The sequence below is a fragment of the Streptopelia decaocto genome (assembly GCF_964273445.1).
Source record: "Streptopelia decaocto genome assembly, chromosome: 13".
Classification (NCBI taxonomy): Eukaryota; Metazoa; Chordata; class Aves; order Columbiformes; family Columbidae; genus Streptopelia; species Streptopelia decaocto.
In genome coordinates, this window is record NC_138668.1 from 8,313,031 (window position 1) to 8,340,927 (window position 27,897).

Sequence of the window (27,897 nt, forward strand, 5' to 3'; positions counted from 1 at the left end):
AAATTATTGATAACAAGCAACCTTATTCTGTGTCCAATGAATGGCAAAAATCTCAGATTATCACTAGAAGAAAATGAACATTCACAACTTTATTTATACATCTAAAATTATCACAGTAATACAGAGTATTACAATTTTACCGACCACATAGCTGATTTTTAAATTTAAATGTACATTATTATAATACGGATATTGCAATATTAGAAGAAATAATATAATGTCTTTTAAATATTCCAATATTTTATTTTTTAAAACCCCTGCAATTAATCATAGCATATTATTTCTAGAAAAGATTTTCCAGAACGTAATGCAGGCAAATGAATACAAATCTTAGTTGGTTTTTACAAACCTACTGCTAGAAGAAACTCTGTGTCAGCTTTATGTTATTCTACCCTGAATGCCTGGAACAATAGAGTTGTTCCAGAGCATCAGTCTCTGCAGAGTGTTGCTCACTTTGAACATGGTGCAGAGCAGCGGTTGGGGTTGAGTTTCTTATTACATCAGAACGGAGTGCAGAACAGAACTCAAGAGCCAGCTTGATGATCACATTTTAACAAAGTGTGGAAAAGGATTGTGGGAATAATGATGAAGAAAAGCAGTGTACTCAGCCGGGAGCGACACAGCTGTCCTAAAGAATTTGTAACATTCACAGCTCGTGGTCCTTCAAACCTGTCAGTAACTGTGCTCAGAGTAGCATCCTCAGAGTTTTTAAACGTCTGTCATTCCCTCTAGTTCCTGTATCCTAAGTATTTCTGCGTAACAGTTTTAGTTTTGACCTGTTGTTTTTCTTCCTGAAAGTTATGTGCACATGATTTTTGTGAGCCTGTGTGTTTCTCAGGGTCAGGCTTATAAACATGATGCCTAATTCCAAAGGTACAAATTATTTTCATTGTGTTACCATATTAAGTTACCTGGCAGGTATTTTTGAAATCTCATGCTTAAGTCCTGTATATATATCTCATTCTCCAATTTGGGTGCTTGAGTGGCAGTTATACTCTTCAATATTCACTGTTATGTGCCTCTGAGCATTGCTGGGCAGCGCTGGGTGTCCTGCCAGCACTCTAATCTGAAAGTGTCACAGCAAATGATAAGCAAGCTGGAAGGAAAATGAATTAATATGGGCTGAAAGATCTATTCTTAATAATTTTGAATAATGTAAGTTAATATTATCTCTGATTATTAGGGAGTCCAGGTAACTTTCTTCTGTAGATATTTGCCCTCATTTAATACTGTAGTAGATTTTTCCGCAACATGTATGACCTGTTCTAGCTGCGTACCCTTCTCTTTTTTGAATGGCATGTCTGTTTATAGCATAAACCCGAACCTTTGTCTCAGGATACAAAAGAAGTGTCTGAAAAAACACAATTCTTCTGCTTTCCCTTACTTTACAATTAGGATGTTTTTTACTGGCTGGGCTGGGGAGCAGGTGTTGTAGCTAATGAGAAGTTCCTTGAAGAGCGGTGGATGGAAGGACTAAAGCTTCATGAAATTTAAACAGCTGTTAAAATAATCACTTATTCTATAGTGAGTTTTCTGCTTTCTCAGATTGCCTGTTAACTCCAAAGCTATTGTCACTGGTCTCCTATAGCTTTTTATATTATTATTATTATTATTATTAGGGAGCACGATAACACTACGCAAACAGAGAAAACACTTAGTTGCCTCTTTTTCTGCAGTCCCATTGCATACACTGTGTCTGCTACAGCTGACCCTGCTGACATGCAGCTTTGATGCTCTGTCAGGATTCTGACAATCCAACATTCTGTGCTATACAGCAAAGGGAGAGGGCAATATAATATATATAAAATTATGTGTTTTATACATATGTATATAGATGGAGCCCATCCAAATAATAATTGAGGGCCTCTGCCCACAAGAGTGAGCTTTGTGATGTCTTTCAACCCTTAGTTTTAAATTACAACATATATTTATAGAAAACAACTCCAAGGCAGATCTCCTTGGAGGTCTTTCCCCTTTCAAGTCCACTCTTTCAGCATGGTGACTCAACGTAGTCGTTTTCCAGGCCACGGCGAAACCGAGCGGTCAGGGTACGGCTAATGACGATGACCCGGGGCGCCATGCAGTCCTCACGCCTGTGCAGGATGTTCCATATGAGAATGGCAGCTGCCAGCGTGGCCAAAAGACAGGCTCCAATGTTCAGATAGCAAGACCAAGAGAGGTTGGTGTATGGTCCGATGCGGTAGAAAGTCACCAATCCGATAACCAGAACAAAACCTGCAAGGAGAATATGAGAGTTATTTTTACTGTGTTATTCTCTTGAATTTCTGTAGTGGCAAGATGCCATAGGCCAGCATCCTGAGCCTGTAAAGCCTTTCCATCCCTATTACTATGTGCTTATATGTTCTTGAAGGCATATTTGGGCATGATGATGTATGCGAAGACTGGGTGCCTGAAACAGAGTCTCAATGTTAGGTTTAAATCTGTTCACTCTGATTTCAGTTTCTTATCCCCCACTTAGCTGTACTTCATGGTGTGGGTTTTTTTTTCCCCATCCTCTTGTCCCACTTACACATGTGCCCTCTTTCTCATTTCCATTGCCAACAGAGAAGACTTCTATATTAATGATACTGAAAAGCTTTAATTCAGAATATGGTACACTTATTCTAACATTTTAAAATGTTTATTTAAGGCAGGCCACTATTGCAAACAGCAAAGTTGATGAGTAGCTCAATATCTTACAGAAATCATTTTTAAAATGTGCAGAAGCTTTAAAAAAGGGAAGGTGAAATAAATGGGACTTTCCACATTCTTTTTGGTAGACACCACTGATAAATAGCAATGTTATTTCAGAGATGAGGTGGGGTGGCTTTTCTAGTCATGCAGGAGGTCATTTTAGAACTGGGGGCAGAATCCCTATCTCTTGACTCTTACTTTGTTATGTTACTAAGACTGCCCTTTACCTGAGCAATGCGTTGAGAAGCACACAATTGCTTTTCTGCCCTCTGTTTATTGTATTGGTCTCTCTGGTTGTCCCTGCTCTCAAATAAAACTGCTTTTCAGCTTTTTAAGAAAAATAATTTTTACATGGGATTAGTTGGAAACGAACATAGAAAGAGGCAAGTATGCCTCACTAACCAAAAAAAGTTTTCACTTTGTCCTCCTACGCATTTCCTTAACCACCACCATAACACAAGAAATATCATTGACAAAAGGTCCCCTTCATGAATGAAGACTAGAATAAACAAAGGCCCGTAAGCAGCCAGAGGATTTCTGGATACCATCTTCCTAAGTCCATGGGCAAGGACAAGCCAAGAGCAAGTCCCGGTGGCTGCGTGCTGTTTTCTCAGTTAGCTGCACTGCTTGCAAAGGTGGATAAATGGCAATGCTCTGAAGTGGTGTCACACCTGGATCTGGGCCTTGGTTTTCCATGAAAGAGCACATCCTGAGTATGCATTGTATCGAGTTTCTTTCTAAAAAGAGAAGTAGTAACGCAGTGAAGATGGAAAAGACAGAAATTACACAGAGATTAAAACAATAGAGGAGAGAAATGAAATAAAAAAAGGAGGAAAAAAAATCCCACAATCACTACTTAAGTAGGGATGGCACTTTTACTATTCTGTGAGTCAACAATGTGAAGGCTGAATCCCCCTCCTAATAAAACAAGCGATGAATGAGTATTAATTCAGTTATCTTGCATCCTTGGCTCTCTTGTGTCTACCTAGAAGGTGGTTTCTAATGCAGGTGCTTGCTGCACCTTCTCCTCCTGAAGTAGCGCTGTCCCACGTGTACCAGGCAGGGGCTGAAGGGAGGCAACTCTTCCTAAGGATACATGAGGAGGAAATAGGTTCTTAGAGAAGGAGCAGCTCTTCCCTGCTCTTTCACCACTCCGCACTAGCCTTTGCTGTGAAAAAAATCTTAACATACCCTGGATAGGTTTTAGGCTGTTGAGTCAGTTGTAAGGACAACAATTAATTGATTATGATTTTTGTTTTGGTCAGCAAGTCTTGTAGTTATTTAATCGTTCAGCTTAGTTGTAAATAAACAAACTTCATCTGGGAGAGATGTGGCCACATGGAGCAGATTGACTTAACTGAGTTGCAGATCATAAAACCTTAAGCAGGAAGAACCGTGAACCTGAGCTGTTTGTACCATTTACTGCTTACAAGTACTTCTAACGGGAAGTTATAGATATTAACAACAGTCCACTTTACACTATCTTGTATTATTTCTTTGAGGCTCTCTTGACAGAGGGAGCTGGGTTCAGGAACACCAGTTACACAGAGTAACCATGATGCTGTGTCTCATCTTGCAACTTAATTTCCAGTTACTGAATTGTGACTGGTGCTTTCCCAGTGCAGGTTTACAGGTATTGACCATTACCTCTACCTTAGAGAAGTAATGGATGATTAGCACTTCTAGTTTCCTTACTGAAAGTCAGGTCTGCTTATGCAAACCCGCTGGGAAAAACCTGTGGGGTTCTTGGTGTGTGTGAGAGCCGGACTCCCCTGGGCATGAGTTTTGCCCCCTTCTTTACTCTTTTAAGCCAAGGCAAGCAGCAGTGTCTATGCGCGTTCCTTCATGGCACAGTGGAAGTAAATCAACACTGTAGGAATATTTTCAATATTTAAACTTTTTTTCCAAATGCCTGGCTTTTAATTAAATTACTTAGTTTTTTCTTACTGTCTGAAATAGCTACACATCTTCGTGCTAGACTGGCCACCTTCATGAGCTCCCTTCCATCTGATGGAGAAATTATCCACTGGGAAAAAGTACTAAGGCTTCCTTACAGATCCCAAAATAAAACTCTTTATGCCAGCAAGACCATTTCCCTTCGCAGGCCCTTTGCCTGAACCCTGGTCAGATGAGCAGCCGGTCGTGCAAGAGCCTTTCTCTCCTTTTGCGGGTCTGTGCCAGTGTCTGAGCAGGGGGGACTGGGTTTGAGATAATGGGTTTGAGAGCTCCCCGACTTGGCAGATCACAGCAGTGAGTCACTGGGGCTCTTGAGTGCAAAATGTAGCATCTGTTTAGAATACTTTGCTGCGGGCTAGACAGGAACTGACATTTAAGAAGAGAGAAAAACATGACAAAAGTGGGAGAGTTGGAAGCTGTTACTGTAGAGTTTCCACAATTAGTTTCCCAGTTCTGCCAGTGTACGAGAGCTTCGGAATAAAAACGTCATCGTTAACGTTATTTTTGAGAATTCTTATTTCATATTAGCATGACCTGGTGGTTGATTTATAAATGTAGGATATCAAGATCAAAGGGTGAAGAAATCGTATTGATCCAAAAAGACTGAGTTTGCATCGGATGATAATTAAATTTTGATGAACGCTGCTTTTGTAAAGATGTTGTTGTGTGAAAACCCCCGAAGTTTGCTTGGAGAGATTTTGTCTGTAATAACTTCATCAAAATTAGACTTTTTGAAGCAAAGTGTTCCAGTGTGCTACTTGTGTTTTCCTTGCCCTGAGAGTGGTCTCGTTGTACAGCAGCCAAGAACTGAGATGGAACATTTAGCAGCAAGTCTGTTCTCTAAATGACCAGACAAACACATTCAGTTCACTTCTTTGTGCCAGCCTGGCCCTGCTCCTTCAGTGACTCCTCTTGCATAGGGAAAGTAGATTTTTATCTTTTTATTTTTTATTATTTTTTTTTTTAATTCCACTGCTGCATGGATGGATGTGAGGAGCGTTGTCTTCCCAGTTTGGATGAAACCTTGCCAGTAATTATCTATGTGCCATTTGGTTGCAAACCCTAATGTACTGATGCAATACTACTCAGTTTCTGTAAGGAAAGAGAATGAAACTGAAGTTTGACTAATGTGTTTTTTCTTTTACTATCATAGCTAAAGCAGGGTGTTTCCATGATATTGGTATCTCCTGCTTTTCTTACTGCCTTCTCTATGAATACTGTGAATGTTATTAGCATTAGGAAATCTTGGACAACATTTTAATTTGTTGCCTTTGAATGTTGTTAAATATTCAATTAGCGTATCACTTCTGTGAGAATTTAGTGTAGGAAAATTAGTGATGGAATTCTGCCCCCAGTGATGGTTGTGTAATATGGGTATAACTCCGTTGTTAACGTAAATGTTAAGAGCAGAATTTGGCTCTGTATTCAGAACACTTAGAAGTACACTTATAAAAATCAACCTTAAATTAAGATTAGTTTCTGTCTCCATGACTAAAACTGACTGTGGTGACTTTTCACTTTTTAGATAGATATTTGTAACATCGACCAACAATGTCTTAATTTAGTTTCAGTATTCCAATAAAATACCTGGAGGGAGACAGTTAATTTCCCAGCCTCTTTCCCATAGGTAACTCTTCTAAAAATAACCAGAAAATTGCTATACTTGCCATCAGCCTTCTTGTTATCTTGATTTATAATACAATTTAAGGAGGACTGCAGATGGGAAATATTTATTTAAGTTTAGTTATGAAAATATTAAACATTTTCATCTGGTTTAGTTTCATTTCTGTTTTGTAGTGATGACAAGACTTTTAGGTGCATGGCTGAATTTCCCTGAATTAATTTCATTATGTACATCAATTAATTTCAGATCATTTATTGTGTCTTGTCTGAAGTCTGCACAGAGGCTGCATCTTTACTAAAAATCCTGATGCGATTACTTGAAGTACTTTTATTTTCCCATAGAGCTGCTGTTTATCTCTAGTTCTTTCCCATCCGTAGCAAAACAAGCCTGGATGGGGGGCTTTTCCGTTGGGGAAGGAAACAGATAATGAATTCACTAGGAAGACTTTTGGTTGGGACAGTATTGACTGTGAGAGTGGGGGTGGGTTGGGAGAATGTTACTTTTTGAACTTACATTTCAGATCTGTATACTGAATTTCCTGTTTGCCTGTAGCTGGCTGCAAGCCAACTGCAGATTTTTAGCATTTTAAAAGAACTTTCATAGTTACTTTTTCACTTCTGTGATAGGCTTTGGTTTGTTTTTATCAGACACCCCTGAATTTACATCCCTCCTTTCTATTAGTACATTGATAGTACAGTTGAAGAAATCTACATTATGTTTTTTCTGGGTCAGCTGAAAGTCTATATTGGGAGTTATAATCCTCCTCTTCACAGCTTGTCCTATAGGATTACTTCTGCTGTGCCAGGAAGAGGGAGAAAGAAAATACAGCAGCCAGACGGTTGTTCTGAATTCACAACCCACGCTTGTGCAGCAAAACTGCGAACAGGGAGGCGGAATTTTTCACCCCCCTTCTCTGCGGACCCCTTAAACATTTACAGGGAATGCTACAGCTGCAATGAGCCACAAGCCTGAACAAGCTGCTTGTAGGAGCTCAACTCTATGTATCAAAGTGACATAGCTTCCCAAAGTGTGATTGCTATAGGACTTGTGTAAATGATTAATCAATTGACACATTTTCCTGTGTCAGCTTGGCACAAGAAGGTTGTTACAGTGCAAGGCAAATGTGGAGCTTCTGCAATAGTTGTGGGCTCTGGGTTGTTGTACCAGGCTGAAAGCTGGAGAAGTGTCCTTGCTGTGGTTTATAATGCCACCAAGACCTTAATGGCCTTTGAGTCTTCAGCTGTATGTTGTTGAGTACAATAAAAATTTCCTTTCAAGTATTTTGGTAGAATGTAGCATCTCTTAGAATTAAACAAGTTATGAGTAGCAAAGCTGCTTGGGTGCAATGAGACCCTCTTGTCCTTCACCTTTCACCACTGAATTACAATGACTTTCCACTTGTTGTGTTCTTTGTCAGTCCCTCTTTGTCTTCAACCTGATAAGGTTGGGAGATTTAGTCAGTGTAAGGCAGTGTATTCTGCTTTATGTTAGCTGGAAACTTTCAAAGAAAGGTACATAGCACTGTTTTACAAGTTTAGGTCTGACAGTGAACTTGCTTTTCTTGGTTACCTTTTGGAGGTTTCCTTAGAAATGATGAACTGAAGCTTTTAAAGCATTCCCTATGAATTAGACATAATTCCTGTTGGGCAGCTGTTTAAATAAGGATAAATGTGCAGACTTTCATGCTGAAAGTCAGCTGCAAACGTTGCTTGGCACCTCGGATTCAGAGGCGGCTGGAGTCAGTGAAAGCTCTGCTTTTTATTGCAGTAAACTTCGTATCAGACACAGGTAAGAGCTCTTGTCAGCCTGACCAAAAACACCTTGTTCAGAGAGCAGCAGCCACTGACAAGTGGCCCTCCTGGCAGCTGCAGTGGTCACCTGCTTCCTTTTTCCAAGTGCTCTCTCTGTCTCCTGATGCATCAAAGGGTCAGGTTTGTGTAACAGTGGATCTAGCTAGGCAAGTCAGTTTGAAACTTAGATTTTTAGGAGATATCTCCATATATATACAATATCCATGTTCATAAGCAATAAAGTGAAAATGTGATGAAGAACTTTTCACACACTTTTTTTCCGAATCGCTGTGTTATTTCTAACACTATGTCAGTCATAAAACACATCTCTTATACTTGCGTATCTGAATGATATTTATCTGGCAATATATTTGTTACCATATTTCTGATTAGAATACATGCCCTTGACATTGAGATGCTACAACAAATTGCTGCTACTCATCAGTATGTAGACATGAAGAATATATGCAGATCTTCCCCCTGCCGCAGTTTTACCGGTTGAAGAGTTCAACACACTTGTTGTGAGCTCCTGCCCTTCCCAGTTCGCTGGTTCAGCTGCTCACATGAACCATTCCAGTCAAAATAAGTGGGATAGGCTTCCATATTTTAAGATCTTTGCAAATGCGTTTCATTTTGCAAGCATGTGAAAACAAGATAATTTTATTTTGAGGTTTGCAGTCCGCGTATAGAACATGCAGGTTTGACACTGAGGTGAAATAAGATTGAGAAATAATGAAAACTTTTAGCACGAATCAAGCAGTCAAGTTCTCTCTTTTTGTTATTATTTTTAGGTTACTTACAGTGTCTCACTTATTTGCTTCCTTTTCAGGAAGTATTAGGTTTACAGCTCCATAGATTTCATCTTAGAACAGATCTGTCTTGAGGGTGTCATGAAGGAAAAAGGTGGAAGGAAGTAATACAGAAATCAGGATCACATTGCTATCGTTAATATCTTCAGTTATATTTTCCAATGGCTGCTTTGCTAGTCTGTTCTGCATTAAGATTTTCTGGATGTCAGCCAATCTGAAGTTGTAGTGCCCACACAGAAGAGATACAGAGGTACATAGTCTAACAGTTTTTTCATTTAGGTTTAACAGCACAGAAATGAGAGTACGTGTGAACTCAGATTTCCTGTGATGCATTAGGGGTCTGGAGTGAAATACACTGTCAGCAGAAAAACATGCTAGGAAAAGCTGGAATGCAATGCTTGACATTTGAGAGGCGAGATTGTAATTTATTTGTCTGTAAATGACAATCTCGGTAGGAACACAAAACTTTTTAATCTTCAGGATATTCTGTATTTAAATTATTTAATGCTGAAAATGGATTGGCAAGAATATTAATCGCTATGATTCAAGTTTATTCCAGTCTTGGACGTTGAGAAACGAGGATGAGATCTAATGTAAGGGATATGTTATCCTGGATTTCCCTCGTAATGTTTCTAACGTTTCACTCTGAAGTCCATGATAATCACCATTGTACGAGATTGGAGACTTGGCTGGAGTCCCTTAAGGTCTGATCCTGTCTGGCAGGTTACTGCTTGTAGTAGTTTAATCACAGAATGTTAGGAGTGCTCTTTATTCCTTGTCCTCTTCGTATGGGTTTCCCTTTCCAACTGCTCTTCTGTCAGCTCTGTTATTCATCCTATATTCAGCATGCTTGAATTTGTAAGAGTTCCTTGGAAAAAAACAGAACCCCCAAAACCCTCTAGAGGGAAATTTCTGAGCGTTGACACAAAATTCCACATACAGCGCTGGTTCCATTTTCACCACATGCCTTTTCCAAAGCAAACAGCTCGTTTTCCTGTTAACGGGGAGGCGTGGGGTTGCGGAGCTTTGGAGCTGTGTGAATCCCGTTGCTGTCCCAGGAGCGATGCTGTTTCCTCTCTTCTTTCCTTCCTCTTTGCTTCCTGGGGCTTTATTTTCTGTCAGAGGTTCATCCTTTTTGAATGGCTGTCAAATGCTTGCGCAGGTGGCAGAAGTGAAAGAGCAGCAGGGCCTGGAGTCATCGCAGGCTCTAGTGGGATCAGAGATGGTTGATCTGAACTTGGGATTGGAAGATAATACTCAGTACACTTAGTTTTCTAAAACAAAAAGGACGTTTGTTCAGACCTCGGGAAACTGTAGTGAAACCCGCACATAATATTGCAGTGGGTAAACTCTTGACTAAAAATAAGAAAATTGTGGGTTGACTTTGATTCTGAGCCATATACTCAAACCTTGCCCCATAATATTAGATTTCATTCTACTGGTGACCATTGTGGTTCTCTTCAGCACTTGTTGGCGTATTCAAGGATGAAAGTTAGAGATCAAACAGAAGCTGGAATTAGAGGGGACATGATTCAAGAGATTTTTTTTTCTGAAATGACTGACAGGATGAGGAATTGCAGAACAATTCTCCACATCATTTAGGTTTTGAAAATGAAAAAATCAGGAGGTGGGTGCTTGTGTTTTCAGTAACATATTTGAAAGTGTAATAAAAATAAATTACCCAGCTAATACTTAAATAATTAATAAGATCTAAGCATGTACATTCTTAAAGATTGTTTGTTCTTCTCCCATAAATGATCTGTCCGGCCTAAAGTACCTTGGCTTTAACCCTTAAATGAAGTAGGTGAGAGCTTCACAGTGACTTCTTATGGGCTGTTTTGCGTGTACAAAGTGCTTTGAAATACAAGCTTTGTATCCGCTGTTCTGATTTTTTTGCCTAATGTTGCTACTTTACTTTGCAAACGGGTGAGAAGTTGCCATGTTGGAGAGGAGGCTCAGAGGCTGAGCATTACCTGTGGCTTACGGCGTACGGGGCAGCTGTTTTCCTCCCCTTCAATAAAGAAATATTGGTCTCTAGATGTAGCAGCAATCCGTCATCAGAGCAGCAGAAATCCTGAACTTGCATACAGTTTGCACGTGTATTTTGGCTGATATAAAAGACATTTCAGCCATAATGTATAAAATGCTGCCACCGGGGCCAATCCAGGGAATTTGGTGGATGGGGCTGATTTTTGTGGCCAGTCTGAGTGGCTCAGGATTACAGAGCACATGTTGGGTTCTGTGAAAGAGGGAACAGCCGCTTTTGTCAGTGCAAACTGTTCTCCGAACTGCCTGTCCTGTGAGCGCAGACCCTTCATTTCCCAGGTTGTCGGCAGTTGATGTACCGCTGTCCTGGAAAACTAGGGAGGTCTCCAAGAAGTCTGTTTTATATTGGGATTATAGCAGATATGATGACTCTGTTTTCAAAAGCTTACATTCCAGAAGGCTTCAGCTGGTTGTTATGGATATCAGGAAGGAATTAGTTTAAACATAAAGATTTCATTAAGACAAGATGTAAAATGAATGTCATGTTACTGACTGCAAGGCAGAAAACCATCTGATGATGGTGAAGGAGTGTGTGGCCGAACTGCAGAGGGCAGGGATCGCCACCAAAGCCATTGCACTATTTCTGCAGATGGGAGATCTTTGATTCGTGTTGCGCAATGTCTGTCTGTGTAACTGTCACCAGCTGCCAGACCCATCTCTTCACGCCTTTTGAACACAAGCAAGCAGATGAACTCCTTGATTTAACAGCTTCTTCAGCCATTCTCATTAGTGTTTTGTTAATCGTTGTGACTCTGGCTTTCCTCCCCTCTCCCCTCCCAGCACTGGGGATTTCAAGGTTCAGCTTGCATAACAGGTAATAGCAGGCATTTCCTTCTCCTGTGCCGGGATATCCTGGCGCCCTTCAGTCTCTCTCTGACTGTGTTTAAAACAGACTCCAGCACAGGAAAAAAAAAAAAAAAAGAAGCCCATTCTAAAATTAGCAGCCTTGATAGAAGAAAAGGCCCACGGCTGTCCACTGTGCTGTTTGTCAATGAAAAACACATCCAAACAGGGCCAGAATGCATTTCCGCTCTGGGAAAAACAGACATGCTGAATTTTGGGGAGGATGGGAGTGAGAGTAAAGCAGGCATCATACTGATGATCAGGGAGAACTATCTGGAGTTATAAAGACCACGGTGTATGTGAGAAGCTGTAGGGAAGTCTTGATATAGCAGGGGTGTATATCCATCTCTTGGTAGCGCTGACTGATGCTTGAGGGTCTCACTGCACCTGGAAGCTGGATCAGATGCTTTGAGAGTTACAGAACCTCTGCAGTCTCCTCCTCTTGTTTGCATTTCAGGTTCATCATCCTTAGTGGATGTTTATTGCTGTGATGACTATATTTAAATGACCTAGGCTAAATTCTGATCTTGCAGCAGTGTAAACCTGAGGTCTCAGCAAGTTTATACCATTCTAACTATTGAGTTTTAAAAGTTGAAATTAAAATTTAAAATAAAATTATCTTACTTTATTATATCCTGTTGTTTACATTAATAATAGTGATATATTTTTAATCCAATCTTGTAAGCAGCCTGAATGTTACACTCCATTAATGACAGTTTCATGCATGGATATTTTATAGGATTGGACTCATGGTGTAATGAATACTGAGTGACTTATGTAGTAAAGAAAGGTATTATTCAAAATGTTTACAGTTTGTTGCCACTGCTGTCAATAAGGAATTGCGATAAAACCATTTCCTCCTTTCCTCAGTCATTTCTGTACACAGTCTGTGCCCGTGAGAATTACTGTAGGAATTTTATTTATAGCAGTCAATGTTATGAATTGACTTCAGCTTTCTTCGCTAGATTGCAGATGTATCTGTCTATCAAAATCCAACTCATGGTCATGTTTCAGTAAAACTTCAAAAATTTTCTTGGCCATTCTGCTTTCAAACAGTTCCTTTGGCATATTTTGTCCTGCAAAATTGTGGGATTACATTGCATCCAATTTATTTCTTTCATGTTTGCCTTCCTGGTTTCATAGGAAATAATAAAGGCTTGTTTTTCTTGGTTGGCAGAAGACTCATTCTGATACATCCAAGATAAAAGCTTCTATTCATGTACTGCAGAATCTCATGGGGAGAGCTTCTAAAAGACAATGAGCTTACTTTTAGATTTAGGCCTTTTTGCTCTTCTTTGTCACTTGAAAGACTTATAAAGCAAGAAACTACTTTCCACCTGGATTTAATAGAGACTAGGTATTTTTCCATCAGTAAAAGAAGTGGACTTACTGGCAAGCTGGAACACGGCAGCTATGGCTTCCTCCCACCACTGGGTATCCTGAGAGATGATGGGCAGCTCCATCAGGCCCAGGACGAAGATGAGCTGGCCAGCAGTCAGAGCAACGGTGGCAATGAGGTTACAAGCACGCATCATGTCAAACTGCACTAGAGAAACATAAGAAGCAAGCAAAAGGTTAAAATGGTATAAAACTGGGAAAAAGAAAATACTGGCTGAGCAGGTATGTGAAATGTGTTAGTCCACAGAAAATGATTCTCAAACACTATTCCTAGTTCCAGCAGTCCCTTGCTCTGATTTCCAAATCGCTGGCGATAGGAGAAAAACTGCCAGCAAAACTTTGACCCTGGATATGGGGAGAGCACACTTGGGGCTGCTGCAGGCGCTGGTTTGTAAGGTCTCCTGGGAATCTGCTTTTGAAGTTGTAGGAGTCCATGAATGCTGGTCGGTTTCTAAGTGCTGTCTCCTAAGAGTGCGGGGACAGGCAATTCCAAAGTGTTGGGAGTCGAGCAAGCAGGGCAGAAGGCTGGCTTGGCTGAGCAGGGATCTTCTAGAACTCAGACAGAAAAGGAAGGTGTACAGACACTGGAAGCAAGGCCAAACAACATGGGAGGACTACAGGGAAGCTGTTTGCCACTGCAGGGAGAAAATTTGAGTCTTGCTGCTCCAGTGGATGTGCATAAATCTATGGGGTCTGATGAGATTAATCCCGGGGTACTGAAAGAGCTGGCCGATATCACGGGACCTCTCTCCATTATTTTTGAATGGTGTCGGAGAGTCTGGAGATGTCCCAGTTGACTGGAAGCTGGCAAATGTTGTCCCAATTTTTAAGAAGGGTAAAAAGAAAGAAGACCCTGGTAATTGCAGGCCTGTCAGTCTCACCTCGGAGCCTGGTCAAATTATGTAGAAAATTATTCTGGGAGTTACTGAAAAACACTTGAGAGACAAAGCAGTCATTGGTCATAGCCAGCATGGGTTAATGAGGGGAAAGTCTGGGTTAACCAGCTTAATTTCCCTTTATGACAAGGTCGGCCATCTAGTTGACCAAGAGAAAGACAGTAGATCTGGTATGTCTGGATTTTAGGAAAGCTTCTGACATGGTCTCTCATAGCAACCTTCTGGACACAAGGAAATGGAATGAAGCTGCATCAGGGGAAGTTCAGATTGGCCGTTAGGAAGAGGTTTGTCACTGAGAGGGTGGCTGGTCAGTGGACCAGGCTCGCCAGGTCATGGCATCAAGCCTGTCAGAGCCCAAGGGGTGTCTGAAGGATGCTGTTAGTTATACCATTTAGTTTTAGGTAGTACTGCAAGGAGCAGGACTCGATGATCCCTGTTGGGTCCCTTCTAACTCGAGATATTCTATGATTCTATATTAAATATAAAGAACAAATGCAGAAATTATTACAGACATAGATGTCTGCAGTCTTGGGTAGAAACCTGATTAAAATGTGTCTCCAGCTGGCTACTGAATGGAATATATTCATTGCAAAGGTGGGTAGTTTTAGTCAGGCTTTTTTCCTACTTTTCCTGTTAACCTGATGGATGTCCTGTTTTCATCTTTTTCCTTCCTCTCTAGCAAAAGGTGGGATTTGTAAATATTATTGTGACAGTTCAACATCTCTTGCTAATATGTCATTACTACTCTGAAATAGAAGCAGCTCAGTGTTTAAGTTGGCATATGTTAGAAAGGCTCTGGACATGAATATTCACCAGATTTTCAAAAATGACTTAACTGGTTATAAGTTTAGTGAGTGCACTGACCACCAGAATTTGATTCCTGATCTTCCAAGGAGACTGCTAGGAAATGCAGAAAACAAGAAAGTAAAGTTCATCGTGATAATCATCGAGCCTGGTCTACTTTTGTGAGTCATAAAAATGGGTTTACCCTTTATTTTCCCCTCACAGGTCATTTTAGGTTTCAGTATTCTAAGTAACAACTCATGCTTTAATTAAAATTTAATAAAATATAGTATTACATCTGAAAGAGTTAGTTAAGAACCATAGTCCATTAAACTTTTTCACATTGAATAAAATGTTAGGAAGATAACATGCTATGTATTTTTGGTTTTTCTTTTGAATTATTACAGGTCATGAAGCATGTTGGCTAATAACAGAGTCAGATGTCTGACCTGTGTAAATATCAGTAAGACTTTGAGCATTTGGAGTGTTCTTCTGTTTTTCCACTTAAATGGACTTATGTGAATAGTTGAGTTACAGCCACACTGAATTCTGTTGCCTTCTCTGTATATAGTATGCATGAACTTTAAAACAAAAAAATCCTCTGTTATTACATACCCTCTAAATGTCTGAAGCTTATCCCAGAAAGACACACTACCCCTTGACATAGAAACAAACGCCAATTATTTGCCTTTACTGTTATTCATGACTTCTTTTAAACACTTAACTGTATTATAAATTCTTTTGGCTTTGCCATAGATGATATTATATCTAGCATACTAAAACCAGTTAAGTTTATGACTGTGACTCAGTTGAATTCTCACATAATTTTTAATTATTTAGTCTTTAAATAATGGTTCTATGATCGCTGTCCTCTCTTGCACTTAGAGAGTGCAGTAGCATTGGATGTGTAACGCTGATGACTTTTACTGTTGTTTGTAAGAACTGCAGGCTTAGGGATGCTTATTCACCTAATACACCGTGTTGTTTAGAGAGATGTAGAAATGCAACTGATATTTTGCATAGTTGCTTCTTTAAACCAAAAAGAAGGTCATACGTGGTCCAGGTTGGAACTACAACAGGATGACAGGTAGAATAGGGAGGAAGCAGCTGGTAGGATTTCATTAAATATGAAGACAGTTAGTTTTGTGGAATAAAGTACTAACAACCCTTCCCTATTTTGTATTAGATATTGTTGTTTTATTCTGACAGATTTAATGTATGATCTGTCATCTTTTGGTTTTGTTCTTGAATTCTAATGATTCCTCTTCCTCAGAGGGGAAAACAGTCAAACTTAATAACGTGTAACTTTTACCAACTCCATTCTCCTTGCAGTGGAGCTTGTTAATTGTTTTCAGCCTGAAAGTGCCACTCTGCAGATGATTTTTTCTTACTCATAGCCATCGTAGCCTTGCGCGTTGTCAGCTCAGCACATGGTAATTCCATTTTGTACATACACAACCCTAAGCTGAGCTTCTGCAGCAGCAAACTTGCCTCCCCAGGAGGTGGTAGTTGTGGGAAGCAGCACTGGCCTCCTGTTACTGAGGACAACCAGTGGACAACTCTGATCGAGACAGAGAATTGTGCAACTTCAAAGCATTTGTTTAGAGCCTTTACCCAAAGATGCTGAAGATGTAAATCCCATTGAGGAAGGCCAGGCCACAAAGCTCTTTTCCTGCTTGAATGACTGCTCAATCCAGGAATAAATATTTCTCATAGCTAATAAAGTTGGCTGCAATATTGTTTTTCTAAGAGCTGTGAAATGGATTGTTTACCTTTGTGCTCTTTTACTCTGCCTGTTGCTATTTTAAATAATACATAAACCAGAAATTTCTCAGTAGCCAGCTTCAGTCCATTCTGATGTGTTTTCTATAGGCTTTATAATTGGTATGAATTTAGGATTATATGTCAACCATTTCAAACATTTCTGCTTTGTTTACAAAGCCATGATGCCATTGTAACTTTCTGTGGCCATTACAAACTCATTATTGGTAATGTCACCAGTGTCCTGAAGCTTAACTGTGAAAGGGGTTTCCTGCAGGTAGAGGTGGATGTTGATGCTTCCAGCAGAACAGACCTGGCACTGCAGAAGGTGTTTATTCCTTTGTGCGTGTCTGACATGGGTGGAAGAGAGAGGGCAACACAGAGTACAGCTTTATACACCCCCTTCCTTGACCTGCCTGTTAAGCATCAGAAAGGGGCAGAAACTGAATGGCTCCAAAACTGCTTTAAGTGACCATTGTTCAGCAAGATCAAATAGCAGCCTCCTTGACATTTTCTTTCTGGAAGCCCATCTCAGTCCTGATTTACTCTGAGTAGTAGTTAATTCACCAACAGGGTATCCATCTGGGTCTCCTGTACAGCTGGGGGTGCTGGCTAATGAATTTGGCTTTGTTTAAAACAGTGATCAGTCAAGGGTCAAAACCCAAACTCCAGGGATGAGACCAATTCAAATTCCTTATTGTGTTGCTCACTTCCTAGACCAGATGTACCCATCTGGATTAGTAATGTTGATTTGATTTTATTATTCAAAAGCAGCAGTTCTGTTCTGTGATGTTCCATGATAGCCCCTGGACTATTGGTGCTTTGCCAGAAGAAGGTTAGTAATATCAGAGGGTAATTTGCAGTGTTTTGGCATAATGAGGAAGAATGATCTCACTGAAAAATCAGATTATGCTAATTGCTTAAAATATGAGGTTTTCTTCCCCTTTTCTGTCTGCATACAGGGAAAAAACAATCATAGGTGGAAATTCAAGCTTTTGACTGATTAAAGCATAATGTGTGTGTGAAAGAAACTAAACAGCCCAAGGTATTTTAATATTTGTCTAAAACTTCCCCTGAGAAATACAGCTTTTGGTGAAGAAAACTTTTAGTGGAAACTTAAATCCAGTTTCTGTAATTTAGAACATTACCAGCCCTGGGAAGAGTGTAGTGAGCGCACAGTTACTCTATAGGAGCAGAAGTGGCTGTGAACATGTCACCCTGCTGCACAATTTCCTGCGTGTCATCGGAGCTGCAGGAGCTGTGAGCATGCGGTACCACACCAAATGTGCTACATCTGAAAAATGGCATTTAAACTTTGTAATTAGATTGGTAGGGATTGATTATACTTAGCTGAAGGATAGTACCCCCTTAGGCTGCTGCTAAGTTGATTTCATTTATGAGTTTATCCATACTTTAAATTTCCTGAGGAATTTTCCTTCCTCGTTTAGTGTTAACCAGCTGCTTTAGTTGTGTTTAATTTCAGTTTTCTTTGAACCAAGTGTTATCCTTTTAGGGATTGATTTTAAAAATTATTCCAACCAACGAGAGTTCTGAGTATAATACCTTCTCATCATTTACTTGCTTTTTAAACATTACTCAGTTGTTAACCTTTTTTTTTCTGTCAGTATAAAAAGATGGACTTTATAAGAGGAAGTCAATGGTTGCTATGATTGCGACAAAAGGAATTTTTAAAAAAATTATTCTATCTGTGCTCTTTTTCTGGTTTTGGGTTTACTTATCGATTACTTATTCAGTGAATTATTTGGTATACATTCTGAGATGTACCTGATTGTCTTCATAAATGCTTAATGTTCATACGTCACTTTAATCTAGAGAGGATAAATGGTTGCGTTTCCGAAAAAAAGATTTCGAAATAAATACGGATAGAGCTGTTAATGCTTCTTATGCTTAAGTTGCTTCACTTATTCTTGTAAGAACCTGTTTTCAGTTGCTTATAACTTTGCTAGACTTTATCCTTTTGGGCTGGTGTCTGCAAGCTGAGATCATATTCTGCTGTCAAAATTTAATCTAACTAGGTCAGTAATTAGATTTTCTGTAATGTAATCAAGAGATTCTGAGTATATGGTTTTCCTCTGGAACTTGACATTTTGCTGAAGTGTTACCTTGAGATAAGGGATGTATCTCCTGCTGTTCTTTTAATATTCTCTTCAGTCATTCGTCTGATAAATCATACTGTGTCCTGGCTGAACAGAACCATAGCTAACAACTAAGTCCTCCGAAAGCCCAGCAGTGCCAGGCGTGTTCATCATATCGTGGCTCCGCTGTTGCCGAGCAGTGGATATGCCACAACACTCACTACAGTCTTTGCGCGTGTTCATCGGCCACCGCGGCACCAGGCACTTGGGAGCACAGTTTGTTCTGCCCGAGCTCCGGGCCCTCGCTCCGCTGAGCTCCGCTTCTCGGTCCTGCCCCAGTTATTAAGCCATTTGGAAATGAAGGGACAGTTATGCCTGTGCATTAACCTCAAGATTGAAGCCTGCCCATGATCTAGGTTGAGCTTAGTACACGGTCTTGTATAGCAAAGCTCTACTTTTTCAGCCCTTTGGAGTAATTTTAAAAATCCACATCACAGGGACTTCCGAAGTGCAAAGCCAAGCATCCAAACTTAAGGAAAAGCCAGAATAGTAAACTTCTGCCTAAATGGGCTTATACTGTTTTTTCATGGGAGCTCTGGTTTATTCAATATATGAAATACAGTGCTTTGCAAAAACCTGAAGTGGTGCCATTCAGACTGGCTCTCTATTTGACTTCTGTCTTGCTAACTGTTAATGACATTGAGTTCCAACCTGGAGAACTGAATTCTATATTAATAAATAATTTTAGAAGAAACCCTTCTTTATAATTCTAAAGAAGCCTACTTTAGCCTAACTTTTGACAACTGTGTGTTCTTGTTTTGGACGTCAGCGTTGTCAGCAAAGGTCTGATGTGCAGAAACAGTCTCTGCAGCTGGCGTGGAAATCAGCTGGGGCTCTGCCTTGAATATATGGAGCACTATGGAAATGCAAAGTACAACTATGCTTCGTTTTACAACATAGATGTAGGAGATTCAGCGTTTACTGTTAAAATAGTTATGAGATAGTAAGGACAATACACAGAATCAGTGTGATTATTTATTAACAGTCAGCATCATGCTACACCTCCCAAACTTGTGCTCTATTTATAAAGTCTTTGGACATTTAATTTCTTCTGTTGATTTAAATTTGTGGTATTTATGTTGTTAACCTCTTGAGCTGGTTTTTTGGAGTATGAATTAGGAAATTTATTGAGACACTTTAATGGTATTTGTGAAACAAACTTAAATGCTGGCAGTATCCAAAGAACACCTTTGCATGGCTATGTAAGTGGGGCTGTGGGAAGGCTTAATTAAAGTACTGCCTCTTGGATACACATATATTTTGATTGCGTGAATATATACTACTTTCTTAAAAGTGAAATAGATCTGAATCCAGTTTTTCTTTGTCAGTTTGTACTCTTTCTATATGAGGATGTTGTTAGCAGGTCTTAGATATTGGTTGTCTGCATGTTATGGTTTGCCTCTTTAGAAATATTGGTAGGGTAATCTGTGGCTGTAATAAAGGCATTTAATCTAAAATTTTCAAAAGCTCCATAGCCATTTTCACTCTTAATGCTTTAATTTAGTCTTGATAGTGAGAGTAATCCAACATTGATTTATCTAATAATATTTCTGTGCAACGCATGTGAAGGTGCTATATTGAAAGGGCCAGACAATCCACACTGTCTCACCCAAAAGCCACGGGCCTCCTTTCTTGATCTGTATCTATTGAAAAAGTGATGTGTCTATAACGTGCTTAGCTGCTTGGCTCAGCCTGGCTTCCAGCCAGCCAAATTTCAGAGATATTTGTGGACATTGGAAATTTGTGTAAACACAGCAGACGTGGGCACTCAGGGGAACCGTTGCCCCTGCAAACTCCTCCTTCCCCACCGAGCAGCGTCCTGCCTTCGCCACTATAGCTCAGTGTACGTGTGTTTGCATAAATCATACATTTAGCCTGGACAGGTGTTTATATTTGGTCCCTATGTCAGTCACGTAGTTGCTCAGGATACTGTGCCTCCCCCTGGCACTGCTTATATGTCCTTGTAAGAAGGACAATTAACGAGCGCTATCTCGCCTTGAGCATCTGTAATTGACATACGCTTCCCACTGCTGGGATTTTCCTTATGTCTTCTGGAGCGCTGAAGAACTCGGCAAGTTTTTTCTATCTTTTTAAACCCCTCCCTATTCCTGCATTTCCACATTGTTCATAATGTTCTTTAGACAAAAAGGGACAGACTGTGACCTCGGCTAATGAATAAATCAGCTCCATCTGTCCACCCAGAGATAGCCTTGTAGCACCATAGGGCTTAAGGGCATATTTGTCCTGTGCAGCGTGGTTAAAAATATCTAAGCTGATTCCAAGTGATCTGGTGTGTTCACACAGTGCAACACAGTATTACTGGCCTGGTGCTGGGCCGAGGTGTGGGTGACGGTGGCTTTGAGCAGGTCTGGTTTGCTCTGAGAGGGCATCACTGGTGGGATAGTGACGTGTCCTTGCTGCTGGACGTACCTTGTGAGTCCCTGCGTGATGCCGCTTCGCTCAGTCTGCTGCTCTGCTCATGCATTAAGTGGGCACAAAGCTGAGTACTGAGTAATCAAGACATGCTGTCCTACCCAAGATCTTACTAAGTGTATCCTTCTACTACGTGTGGTCTGTTGAAGGGTCAAGAGACGCAGACAAGAACATAATCTTCCACAATTTTGCAGCAGCTCTGAAACTGCGTCTCCGTCACCTTTGGCAAATTTCTTTGCCTCAGTCAGATGACAGGAGAGTCAGGCGACCTGGCAAGGTTGCCTTAAAGTCTTTTGAAGAGGGGAAGTGCCATCTGAGTTCCCAGGGAAGCCTTTACATTTGTGTTGTCTAGTGGTTTGTCCATGTTGGAAAAACTCTGACTGGCATCCTCATAACTTGGCTCCAATTCTCAACATAAGCAAAGATTTCAGATCTGATAATTTGCTGCCACTAAAAGGGAGCTGCTTCACCCATCATCAAACTTGCATCTCTCAGCCTGTGCTAGAAGCAGGACTTGTTGGACTCCTGATACCACCACTTAATCTGACAGAAAAATAACCACACAAGAACCCACCCCATCTTTTCCCCTCCCCGCAACCTTCCACTCCAACCTGGGTATTTTCTTGATGTTAATCAATTGAAGTGTCTCACAGAAGCTTTTTAGCCTCACAGATGGGTGAAAGAAGGGTGCAGGACTGCACAGGGAGGGGGGAAAGCAAGAAGTGGATAAAGACAAACAGGAGGGCCTGAGATCTCCCCCTTCCAGGAGCAGTGAGGCTTGAGCTTGAAGAGCAGAGTTGAGGTGCTTTCCCCTGGGACCAAAGTCATCCACATTTTTTGTGTTGCGCCTTATTGAATTAGTTCACATGAAGATGCTTCATTTCTGTATAGTTTTTAAATATAATTTACTCCTGTCCCTGGATTTTTTTTCCCCTATTTCTAATCTTTTTTTTCTCATGGTGTCCCTTTGCTGCAGCATCTGTGATCTCCCCTTGTCCTTTATGTCACTCGGTATTTATACCAGCAATCCTTCACTGGCACTTTACTATCCTTGACGCAGTGTTTGCATCATAGGGTTTGAATGCAAAATGCCTTAGTTTTCCTCTTGTTCCGGTGGTTTGTGTTATGGTGAAATAATTCACACAGATGTCCTGTTACTGGGCAATTGGATCAGAGAGGTATTTGGTATGGAATTTGATTTTGTATTTCCAGAGAGGCTTTTGGCAGACATGCTCCATCACGCTGGCTTTTTCTGTTCGTTCCCTGCATGATCTTTAGAAAGATCATTTACTATGACTTTTACCCCAAATATGCAAAACATCAATCATTATTTGTTTCAGTTTGCTGTAGTTTATTTTTGGTTTAAGCACATGCAAGTCTTGATATAATGAGCAACTTCCATAATTTTTCTTGCAAATCATTTTGTGTGAACTGTGTAGGTGATGAGGGGAAAAAACCAAACAAACAAACATCTGAGCTTTATTGTGTCCCCTGAAAAGATGCTTGGCTGATATTTTCAATGGGAGAAAGAGCAGGCAGTGAAGTCAGTGAAAAATAGGTTCTAGGAATGTGCTTCCCTCTGCCAGTGAGTGATACATGGAGTTGGCTGTTATTTACATAGTGCTTGTACAGAACTCATCAATGTATGGACAAGCAAATTCTCAAAGGTTTTACAGTTTTTCTGTTGAACTCTGAGATAAACAACTTGTCCCCAAATATGTGTGTGTGTATACAGATATTTTTTTATATGATTGAGATTGTGGCCTTTTTTGCATTGCTATAGGAAGAACGTATTTTCTATTTATTGTTCTAGAAATGGCATCCAAAATACTACATGTTAACTCTTACCATTGAGGAAGGAATTTCTTTGTTCAGAAAGTTATTTTTTATACATATGTGTATACATACACACACACTTGTGATTTATCTACAACGGACAGACGAGGATTGACATATATAGTACTAAAATAGCATGTTTTCTTATTAGATAAATTATTTAAAATGACAAAAGCACGGATGCAGAATCAGGCTCATATCGACTATGTGTATAATCTGTGGAAACATATTTGTCTTAAAAATATGTGCAACAAATTTGTTTCCTGCTTAGTCTGTCATGGCACAGCTGAAGAGCTGAGATTTTCCTTTAAATGCTTCATAAAGATTCAGAATTGGCCTTTTGCCTACTATTTACTCCCATGTTAAATAGCGAATGGATGCTTTATACCTATATAACCTGAGTCATTTGGCTTCAATGTCCTCCTTTAAATTTTTAAGAGTGTCTGTTAGAGAATTTTTCTGGGGAATTGATCATGCTATAATTATTACTTTGCAATTTTTATCACATTTTGCTTCTGTTTGATGTAAGAAATTGCTGCCCATACAATTCTGCTGTGGAACAGCTACCTCTGTGCCAGTTTCTATAGCACCACCCATCTCCTGACCTGTGCACAGCAAGAAATACAAGTTGGTGTGTTTAAAATGGTGCGGGAGCCAAATTCAATGTGCAGGAGCTCATTTTAGCCGTTGAATATAGACCATGTACTTTTAAATTTCACGAATGGTATGTGTGTTTTTGAAGTTAGAACATGGCTTCTAAATATTAATCAGGGTAGTGATTCCAGTGATGAAGTTGCAGATACATATCAAGGAAGTTTTTCAACAGTCTAATCATTTTTATAATTATTTATCATTACAAAAGTTATATCAATTTAAAAAGAATTGAAAGGTTTAGGGCTTTATAACTGTTCAGAGTTTTTCTGTTTGTGATTTATGCAGTTTTCATATTAGCTAATGTGCAAAAAATGCTGCTGCACAATTTTGCTGGGAAACATTATATGGAAATTTGAAAAGAAATTCCTCTCATATTTCTATGGTGTTGTCTCCAGAGGGATAGAAGAGACTTGGAGGAGGAGCAGAGCATTTGCTCTTTCTCCATATTTCAAAGCAGGACAGCCCGGGGGCACCGCTGTCCCCAGCCTGGCAGCCGGGGCTGGGAGCAAACCTGCCACCAGGGTTTGTGGTCACAGCCCTGCTGTCCCAGGTGGCCGCAGGTGTTCCCAGCACAGCCCTGCTCTGGTTTCTCAATGAGGACAGGGCCGCACCGTTCACATTATGAATGTTTTAAGGGGCACTTTTTCGTTAGTCAGCTTTAAGATTCTCAGCATTGGCTTAGAGGTTTCATCTTATCCCATTATTTTAAGTAGCTTAGTTTAAGCTACATGCATTCTTCAGATCCTATGAGTCTGAATTTGCCAAATGAGAAATTTACCACATGATTTTCATGTTCCCCAAGTAGTATACTAATTGTGTTTTTTTTCACCAAGGATAGTTGCATGCATTAAGGCCTGTCTCAATTTTACATGTTTTTACCAAAACTATTTCTGTCTTCTCCTGGCACTTCCAACAAAAGTAAATAAAAGGGAGAGATAACTTAGTATGACATCTGAATACTTTCTTTGTTTCTTTTTGAATTTTACTGTATTCAGAGCAACTGTGGTTGGGGCTTAATGTATTGAGCAGGAGGGGATATGCTTATAGCAGGAATATGTATTGAGCAGGAGGGGATATGCTTATAGCAGGAATATGTATTGAGCAGGAGGGGATATGCTTATAGAGGGAAGAGCGAGCATGCGTCTCCGATCTTGAAGCATACATTGCACAGATCATTTCTTCAAGTACGTTGTTCCACATGCTATATAAACCAGACAGCGCAATGCAGAGTACTGCTTTTATGGTGGGAGGAGGAAGAGTTCACCACTGGTGGACATAATGATTCTAAGATGAATGTTAAGAGATGTTTAGAATCAGGTGGTTAACAATGATTTCAGGATGCTCTGCTAGGCTATAAGTCTCCCGGGGACCACATACACGGTATCAGTCACAACCAGCGTAGGCAGAGAAGACAAGAGATTGAACTTACGTTTGACGGTACTACGTGACTCCTGGAACCCGGCTGACTCTGAACCCCAGCCCAGGGCTTCACACTCGCGCTCCTCCCCTTGCCCATGCCTGGCACTCGTGCTTGCACCTCCTCTGCTCCTGTCTGCCAGCCAGCACATCTTCCACAGCCCCACGCTGCGCTTACGCCCGTCCTCCAGCGTCTGGTACACCCAGTTGGGAGTAAAGGCAGCTGCGTTGTTAAGAATAAGTGAGACCAGAGCTACCAACACAGCTGTGGCTACCAGTTTCTGGACAGTCATATCTGACTGTCAGCTCGCTGCCAGTCTCTATTTGCAGAAGACACGAGGTCTCAATCAGCTGCAGCACATTGGACTTGGACTTGATACAGAGGCAGCTTCACTAGGATGTTACGAATGGCTAGAGGACATCACCGTTCATTCTCAAAGTCAACTCCAGAGGTGTTTCTGATCAAGCAAGTAAGAATTTTGCGAGGTAGGTAGGAGAATTCCATAAAATAAGAACACGAAGAAGCTTTTTTAGGTCCTTCCCAGCTTTGGCTTATCCACCTTCTTGCACTTTGATAAGTAACGCCAGTCCTGTGATGAACTGGATGACAGGGAGGTCCATTCCTTGTGAGGCGAGGCGAATCCAGAAAGAATCCAGTCTTGAGGCAGGAGAGCCTGAGCTGCTGCCGGGGCAGGGACAGGGATGCTCGCCAAGCGCCGGCTCCTCCGAGTCAACCAGCGCCGCTCCGAAAGCCTTTTTTTTGCGTGCAAACTTCAGAATATCCTGCAAACTGTGACAAATGTCATTCTCTCAAAGCCGAGCCAAGCTGGAGGTGAATGCTGTCATCCCAAACGAGCTCTGCAAGTTTGGAGCGTGTGGAGGAGTTTGCTCTGCCGTGTCCCTCTCCGAAGATCCGAGCTGCGAGTGCAGGGGCCGGGGAACAGCCACTGCTGTGAGGAAAAGGCCCCCCCAGCTCTCCACGAAGAGGAAATGGCTGTTTTTGTGGCTGTTTTTGGTGAGCCTCAGGGCGTAGTCGACTGCAACAAACAGAGCCACTGCCACGGCAGTCAAACATTAACAGGATGTGTTTCCTGAAAGGAAAAGACTATGGAGACTTCTAAAGTTGTACCTCCTCCCCTCGGAGAGCCCCCCTCCCCTCTCACTCCTCCTCCCCTCCCAGCAGCACCCAGCGGGGCTGGGAGGACGGGGCTGCACATCGCAAATCAGAGGTGCTCTTGGGAAGGAAAAAAAGACATCGCCAGCCTCAGCCCTCGTAACATCAGCTCTGCGGAAATGGGTTGAGGAGGTTTTTGAAATGCTTTTTACTGAAAGCAAAACGATATTGGGGTCAGCTGTTGAACAGCGTGACAAAAGCAGTGGCAGGGTGGGGGTCTCCACTAATGTCCCTGTTCCCCTCTGCAACCCTAGAAGGGAACGTGGCAGATAAATAGAAAATATAAAACCTCCAGAGTCTCAGCTTGACAAATTAATCTGGGGGTGTGTGAAAAGGCAGTTCCAAGTGTTGTGAGGTGAATGAAGCTGAAAATCGCTCCATTGCGACTGTGCAGGGCTGGCACAGCCCTGAGCCCCATGTCCCCATTTGCTGTGAACCTCTGCAGTGCCTCTGGGAGGGCTGGCTGCCCCCCTGCAGCGCCCAGAGCGGGGAAGCGCTGCCCAAAGTTGCTTCATATGATGTCTGTGTTCACAACCCAGTACAGAACTGACCAGCACACAGCAAGCCAGGACCGCGGCACTGGTGCTGCAAGGAAAGCAGCTCTAATAAACAGATTAAAAACGGTTGTTTGGGACATTTCAAACTGTCCCCGAACATGGATGTTTCCCAAGGGGTCTTGCAGAGACGTGCTCTCCACATGGGTGTGTGATGGTTCCATCCACTGCCACGGCAGGACCTGCCGCGGGGCCAGGGACAAGGACAGTGGTCCCCAGGTGCTGGCTTCTCCTGCCCCTCTGGGCGTTACTGTCTGCAGTTGTGCCCTTCCTCCATCTGAGCCTGTCAGAATTTTTTAGGCTGAAAAAATACCGTACAAGGTGCAGTATTAAACAGTGTCTTGTGAAGTGAAGGTGTGAGATTCTTGTCAACAGCCTGGAGAGGGAGTAGTGAGAAGTCGTGGTGAGCGCCTGCATGAGCAGACACAGCTGCACTGCACCGACCCCACCTGAGATGTTGGCACAAGAGTTCTCATCGGTGTAATTAATGAAATTAGATCAGAAACCGATTCAATTTTATAGCGGTTCTGTCTTATCAGCTAAGTTTCTTTGCCCTTACTCAACAGATCTGTACAGACCCAGTACACATAGATAAACCAGTTGGAAATTTTTTGAAAGGCAACATTTTATTTTCTAAAACTTGTTGCTGAGGAGTGGAAAATATTTCAGTGAAGCTCATATGTCCCTATAATTAGGTTTCAGCTATTGGAATTGAATGTACAAATCTGGCTGTGAATTTACCTGTCCTTTGTGTGCTTGGTTCATTTTTAATCCTTAAGTGGATTAAACTTCAGGTACTTTGAGTATCTTTGCACTCTGACAGCAGTACAGCATCTTTGGTTTCTTTTATTCCTGTAATTGGTCACATTTCTATACATCTTCGGTTTTTGAAGTTTTGATATAAATAACACACCAGTGTCTGCTTTTCTTCAAAGGGATTTCCTAAGAACAATGACTGTATTTTCATATTTTATAAGTCATGGGTTATGTGTGATTATTGTAAGCCTGTGATTCAGCAGCAAGACAGATGTTGTTCATATACAGGTAATGCAGGGAGAGATTTACCTTTAGGGA

General features: G+C 41.1%; 2 protein-coding genes across 2 annotated transcripts in view; one reads left to right on the forward strand and one right to left on the reverse strand.

Moving 5' to 3' along the window:
• The window catches only part of IFT140 (intraflagellar transport 140), a 64,416-nt gene that overhangs the window by 21,220 nt on the left and 15,299 nt on the right, over positions 1-27,897 (forward strand). The gene's annotated exons all lie outside the window — the stretch shown is intronic.
• On the reverse strand, positions 75-26,405 carry TMEM204 (transmembrane protein 204). Its single transcript, XM_082064891.1, has 3 exons — positions 25,109-26,405; positions 13,153-13,308; positions 75-2,235 (listed from the first exon to the last, which is right to left on the reverse strand). Exons 1-3 carry the CDS (start codon positions 25,386-25,388, stop codon positions 1,991-1,993), a joined length of 681 nt encoding a protein of 226 aa, XP_081921017.1. The 5' UTR covers positions 25,389-26,405; the 3' UTR covers positions 75-1,990.